The sequence below is a fragment of the Limulus polyphemus genome, unplaced genomic scaffold, assembly GCF_000517525.1.
Source record: "Limulus polyphemus unplaced genomic scaffold, Limulus_polyphemus-2.1.2 Scaffold738, whole genome shotgun sequence".
Taxonomy (NCBI): Eukaryota; Metazoa; Arthropoda; class Merostomata; order Xiphosura; family Limulidae; genus Limulus; species Limulus polyphemus.
In genome coordinates, this window is record NW_013666348.1 from 406,264 (window position 1) to 413,743 (window position 7,480).

The 7,480-nt window shown below is 33.6% G+C and overlaps 1 protein-coding gene across 1 annotated transcript in view; it reads left to right on the top strand.

The window, feature by feature from the left end:
* Positions 1–4,507: 4,507 nt before the first annotated feature.
* LOC106460271 (major facilitator superfamily domain-containing protein 1-like) overlaps positions 4,508–7,480 on the top strand; it is a 25,114-nt gene continuing 22,141 nt past the window's right edge. Inside the window, 1 exon segment of the mRNA XM_022386948.1 lies at positions 4,508–4,802. Within this exon segment, the coding sequence (XP_022242656.1) occupies positions 4,622–4,802 (181 nt within the window). The 5' untranslated portion in view covers positions 4,508–4,621.

Consider the following 7,480-nt stretch of genomic DNA (forward strand, 5'->3'; position numbering starts at 1 on the left):
ATTATCAAGCAACAATAAGATTCTCTTCTTTCACACTGAAGATGTAGACAGAAACATTAAAAATTCAACTGTCTTATTTACTGGCCTTGGTTGTTTTGAGTTGTTGAATTGGTTTCGGTGACGTTGCTTTGTTTTGTGTACTCTGTATTTATGCAATTCAATAAACAACGTGTGTCAGTCAATGCGTGCTAGCTCACATGAAAACCCAATATTCTTATTGGTTAACTTTACAGTAATACTTTTACGTTTATATGAATGTAAAAGTGAATGATGTTTAACGTGTATTATTCTATACGAATGCAAAACTACGACGTTTATAATATTAATTTTAAAGACATTAACATCAGTACCATAAACGAACTCTCAACGAAACATGTTAAGTTAGTTCTTTACTTTTCCGTGGCTTATAAGTGCAATACCATTACATCTCAATACAAATTCTAACAGGCGCATAAAAGTCGACAATTGGGCCTAAAGTTTAAATACGTTTGTTTCGTATGCAAAATAAAAACAAGTTTATCCGCTAGGGGAATAATATATTACACTATTTACGTTGTTGCTGGTAGTGAATCCGACACTTTGTTAATACTTGAGGTGGGAGTAAAAACAAAGTTGATACCATTATGAAACGAAAAAGAAAATAAGTGAAACTGCGACAAACGAAGACAGTTGTTTGTTACATTTCTTGATATCATAACTTTAAAAAATTATTACTTTATAATGCCGCTTTATCAACAGTTCGAAAAAAAAATGTCAAGATTATAATCAAAGATGGCGATTATCCAGAAAAAGTGTACCGAGATATATTTATTTTATAGCCATGACCTATTTTAATAGTCTAGATACAACAACTCCATATCATGTTTAGTAGGTTTTTGTTTCATTCATGCCCAACCACATAATACAACAACAATATTATATACAAAAATATATATTTAAAACATACACCCTTCTCATATGTATAGTATTCCACTTAATAATGCTGCATATCTGAAAAAAAAGGGCTTTTGCTCATATGGCACAGCACAAGCTTCCTATGCGGGGGTCGCGGATTCAATCCCATCTATATCCATTATTTTATTTTATTTTGCTAAACAATGTTTCAGTAGTTAAATAGTTTTAGTACATACATCGTTCGTGAAGCACAAGTGTATCTCCTAGTACTGTTACCATACTAGCCTACTAATAAACATAGGTGTGCCCCCCAGTGGCACAGCGGTATGTCTGCGGACTTACAACGCTAAAAATCGGGTTTCGACACCCGTGGTGGGCAGAGCACAGATAGCCCATTGTGTAGCTTTGTGCTTAATTACAAAGTAACAAACAAACATTGGTGTAATTTCAAATTACAGAATGGAAAAGGAAGTTTTCAACGGTACTGATAAACGTAAAATACAGCGTGAAAAAGAAATACATATTGTAAAGCTTCTTAAATTATTTTGTTTCCCCAAGTAAAGAAATTATAAGCGGGCCTACCTCAAACATGTTTGTGGATTTGAGCCAGAAGATCAAGTAGACTCGAAGATAGTAAAAAAATCCCAAACCAACAACATTCAGTCAGGACCCGCTGCTACTGGTAATATGGAAGACAGTAATAATTATACTTATCAAGAATTTAAAACAGAGACTAATTCATTTATTGGTGATTTTGTGAACTGCGAGTATCCAATAGACAAAGTAAACTTTAAGGATAATTTAAATACTAAACAGATATGTTTTACTTTTAAAGTGGGACCATGTAGATACAAAAGGAATTTCCCATATGACCCTGACGGTCTAAATAAAGGACGTGTTTTTAACGTATGTTTTTTACGAAATAAAGTCTAAAATCGAGATTAGATTACAGCAGAAGTAATTGTGCTACTCAACGACATTGAACAAATGTTATTGTGAACCATGTGTTGGCTGTTTGGATATCAAAAGAAGATCACTCTTCCCGATTCCCGAATTACAGGCTTCTCTGACTGTCAGCGTTTTACAAGGGGCATTTAAAAGCATGAAACGTCTGTTGTACAAGTAAAGTTTTGTGTAATTTATGAACAATGGCGATCTCATGATACTTTTGATGCATGTCTAAAAGCGAAGCACCTTATTGACACCAAATTCTTGACCACATCATCAATGCAACTTTGACTCTAAGGATGTCAAAGTTGTCTTTCAGAGGGGAAAAGAAAGGAGTTGGCCAACAAGGCTGTGACAACGTTCTTGCTGTGATTGAACTGTTGAGTAAATACGACTAAGTGTTGGAAGAGCTTTTCAAGAAACTAAAAGGTACAGTAAATTGTTCTACTGTCTCAATATATTGTGAAAGACATAAGTGGCGAAATAAAGAAGGCACCATTTTCTCAATAATCGCTTACAGTTAAGCCTTGTAGTTGAGTGTGTAACAGTAATCATCAAGGTAAAATATACAGAGATAAAAATAAGTGAACCTTTTTGGGGTTTCCATAAAGTATCCAACCATAATGTGAGCGAAATGGAGGTACACTCAACATTGCTAAGAAAAATGAAGCCTTGATATGTCACAATTATAAGACCAAAGGTTCGATGGGGGCGGCTAATATGGCTGGTGCTTACACAAGAAATACTAAAGAAAAGTCCCAACTGTAAAATATGTTCACTGTGCCTCTCACAATTCAACTTAGTTTTGAATTATTTGATAAAACCAGTTACAGAAAGTAAAGTCTTTGTTGAACTTCTTGATAAACTGTGTTTTTTTTTTGGGGGGGGGGGGTAAAAATAGATAAGTGTAACGTAACACTTAAAAAAAATCTATTCTGCAAGATGGTCATCACAACATACTAGTTTCATTGCATTGCGTGTTAGGTATACTGATATCATGAAATGTCTGTCATATTTAAATATTACTTTGTTGAGAATAATCCCAGGGAATGTGACTAAGCAGGTAGCTTGCTGAAACATTTGCAGTAATTCCAAATAGTATTTCTTATTGTGCTTCAAACTAAAATCCTGATTTCTGTTTACACTGTCTCGAAACGTCTTCAAGCTAAATCTCAAGAGCCAAGTAAAGCAAGTGAATTACTTGAAAATGCTTTCAATGAGATTACAAAGTTCAGAAATAAGGCAGTGAAATGAAAAATTTGGCAATTTCCATGGCTGACTATTGTGGAGCTGAAATTAAGCTGTTAGGAAAGCGAGTACGGAAAGTAAATATTAAAAGTACTGTCTGACAACGAATTTTATGAATTTTACAGCGCTGAAGCATTAAAATTTGGCCTTTCACCCCTCCTTGCCTAAACAAATGATATTTTTGCACACTTGCCTGAAAGCGGAACTTTCGTAACTAAATAAAATAAACTTGTCAAAATGCTAGTTGTAGATAATTATGTTATTCCATCAACGTTTCTGGATATTTGCACAGCGTGTTTGTTGGTTCTTTCAGTACCAATTGCAGTAGCAACAGCTGAGAGGTCATTTTCAAAGTTAAAACTTGTAAAGAATTACCTTGGAAGTTCAGTGTCATAAATATGTCTCAGTGGACTTGCAGTACTCTTTACAGAACACGAGCGTACAAGAAGTTTGGATACAAAGGAGGTGATTGACCATTTTGCAAAGCAAGGAAATGTCTTTTTCCTTTTTCTCAGTGGCACAGCGGTACGTCTGTGGACTTATAACTCTAGAAACCGGCTTTCGATATGCATAGTAAGCATTTTAGGACAACACTCTAGAACAAGGTAAGATTATCCAGATTCAATTTTTTCTTTATTGTTTTATGTTATTTTCATTGTTTTTTGTTATATTTATATGAGGACTCACAATCTTTTTCTGAGTCCGGGACCGTGGGAAACTTGATTTTGTTTGTTTGTTTGAAGTTAAGCACAAAGCTACACAATGGGCTATCTATGCTCTGCCCACCACGGGTATCGAAATCCGGTTTCTAGCGTTGTAAGTCCGCAGACATACCGCTGTGCCAGTGGGGGCAGGGGAAACTTGATGCAGCTCTAATAGTTAAATTTCGAATACGATATAAACCCCTGGAATCTTTAATGTATTACAACATTATAGTGGATTTATAATTTTTTTATGTAATTATAACTCTACGAATACAATAATTAAATGATTGAGAACTATTTCAGTAGCATTATCTTGATGAGTTTTATTTGCTATACAGTTTGTTTGCTTCAGAGCAAAACCACATTGGTCCACCGGGGGAATTGAACCCCGGATTTTAGCGTTGTAAGTCTATAAACTTACCGCGTCCCACCGGGAGACTATTTGCTGTACCTTTCAAAGGAAAGTTCTGGCTTAATATTTGTAACATATTTCGCAATTTGACTTAAAAAAAAAGATTACGGAAATTTTCCTTCAAATGTTGATAATTATTTTAATTTAATAGTCATGCAGTTATATTTATTTACTCTACTGTTAAATATTTATATTAAAGTTGCATTGTTATATATCTTCGATTTAAATCTAAACGTGCTAGTTTAATTCTTGTCACAGTTCTTCACTAAAGAAGATGTTTGTTATTAGCAGATGGCGCGCATTCACACGTGATAGGAAGTTTAGGTCATTTTGAACTTTGACTAACCTAATTTGTAATTTTTGTATAAGCATTAAACCTGAATTTAAATTGGTGGAGAGCAATACTAGCGGTAAAATGACAGAAGAAGAAAGAACCCCTCTTCTATCAGAAACGCGGGTTTCTGTGAATATTTCAGGAAATTATAGTGAAGACAGCACAAACGAAGACCATTGTTGTAGTGCAGCATCTTTTTGTGACCCAACAAGAGCTCTGCATCGTTTTATAGTTTTATTTTTTATGTGTTTCTTAGGTTTTGGTAAGATTTTCTGAAAATTCATTGATTTGTTAAATGTACACTTTTTAGTATTTACGATAGAATTTGAAGTTTGAAATTACTATAGCCGAAATTTCAGAAATCTGAAACTTTTGAGTATCTAGATTTATTTTGCAATTCTGAGAAGCCATGCGTGATAGTAAATATCATTATCTCATGTTAGCCGCACTACATCTGTTATATCTAGTGCAAATGAGACCTTTCACCCATTACCAAGGCTAATGAGGCCAGCTAGAATATGATATACATAGTACTTTAAACTTAGTAGTGGTCTAGGGCTTTAGCAGTTTAGGTATTATGTATCATAATTTTCATAAACTATTATGGTACGAACTAAAGTAAGATTTAACTAAGTTAAGTGCAATATGGATGAAACACTTTGATTCCAAATCGTACAGTGTATTTTATTTAATTTTCAGCAGGTTTTTTTTTTTTCCATTTATGATTCTGCATGTGTATTTATTAATTCACACTGACAGCAGTGTGATATTAACTCAGTGTAAAGAATGGATAATAGTGTAATTATTTTAATGCATAAACAGTTTTTGCTGAAAAACTACTAGCAGGTTCATCCAAAGATTGAAAGAAGATAAAAAAAATCATTAGATATTTAAGAAGTCTTGAAAAGCCAGAAGAGTGTTGACATGAGGAGTCCAAAACTTTACACATTATCCCAAGTGAGGCCCAACTAGTGACTTGTGTAAAAAGATCATTATTTTATAAATTTTAACCAATGTTTATAAATACACCTTTAAGTTCCATTAGCTTTGCTGTTAGTAGTAAAGCACTTGTCTCAATGGTTTGCGTGACTTGTTCATCACTAGACCAAGATCCATTTCTTCTATTGAATTGGTTCTCATCAATATTGCACCTATGCCCAAAGACCCAAATGCATTTTCTGTAACTAAAGGTTATTTGTCAAACTTACCAATTAATCCAAGTCATTCTGTAATATCTCAACATTCTTAATACAGTTAGAAATACTCAAGAATATATAGCCATTGGTGACTTTTACTAATTTATTAATTATGCCATATCAATGCTATTAATATAAACAAAAAAGCAAAGGGGCAAGCACTGATCTCTGACATACTCCACTATCAACAAAGGTCCAGTTTAACCAGATTGCATTAATAACCATCCTACAATCCATTTATTTAAACCAACTGATGTGATTTTCTCTGCTGATCTTTTGTGTGGTATCTTATTGGAAGCTTTTTTGAAAATCTAACCACAGTAATCTACAACCTTACCTCTCTTTCTATTTACCACCAAGGGATTAATATTTACATGATTCATGTCAAGTCCAGTATTTCCCATAGTATCCTCTATTGCACAAACAGAAGAGATTATTTAAAATCAGCCTTCTCAGAGTCTACAGCGAAACCCTTGCCAAGAAAACCCTTTAAAGGACCAATCTCCATTATAACATTTTGCTTACCTTGAACATATTTTTAAAAAATCCTAAAAACAAAAGACGTGTTAGAGGCAAGGTTTTCCTTTGGTGAATTTATGTTGACTTCCATTTATATCACATTTCAGAATTTTTTGCACTACAGAAGTAAGAATAACTGGCCTATAATACCACCAACTTTCCAATCCTCGAGCACTCACCTATTCTGTTGACCTATTAAAAATGAAAGAGAGAGGTTTGTATATCTAATCTTTGACCTCCTTTAGAATCCTGAGGTAAAACCTTGTATAGTGACTCTGGTCCTAGTGCTCTATTTACTTTTGATCTCTGACTTTCTATGTACCACCAAAAGATTAATATCTACATGATTCATGTCGAGTCCAGTATTTCCCATTGAATGCTTATGGTGAAGAACATTGTATCTTCTTTTGTACAAACAGAAGAGAATATTTAAAATCTTAGCCTTCTCAAAGTCTACAATGAAAGTCTTGCCAGGAACATCCTTTAAAGGACCAATCTCCATTATAACATTTTGCTTACCTTAAACATACTTAAAAAAAAAAAAATCCTTGCTGTTAGTTTTAACACTATCAGCCAGCTCTTTCTCATAAACCTGATATCAGCCAAATGATTTACAAGTTAACGGATAATATAAGCAAAAGAAACTTTTCATTTACAATGGCTCTCCAGTAGTGCAGTGTTAAGTTTAAACACTGCTAAAAAAACACAACAGGATTTGGTATTTGTTTCTGGCACAGAACAGATAGTCCATTGTGTAGCTTTACGCTTAGCAACAAACAAACAAACCATTTATAATGGTATCAGGCAATAAAATCCTAAGTTTATTGTATGAAGATGTGAAATCTTGATTTATGTCCAGAGTACACTCTCCTTTCTGTTCTCCAGAAATTATAGATTTATCAAGTGTAAAACAATGGTTATAATATTTTTTGTGTGCAATGTGATTTTTAGGAGCATTTGGCACTTGTTAATTTCTCACACTGGGTATGTTATTAATTGTGATAAGACAACCTTAACTAAGCATGGTGCTATAATATATCTTACTATCTTTGGATGTGTTTGGAGGTTTCAATTTTAGGACTAATAGACATCAATTACCCAGTCATCAGTAGCTGATATTATAAAATATTGGGTGTAATATATAGTTATGTTTAATATGGCTAAGTATATTTTAAAATCATCTCGTACCTAGAAATGTTCTTAGCCACAATTTCCTCCACTATAG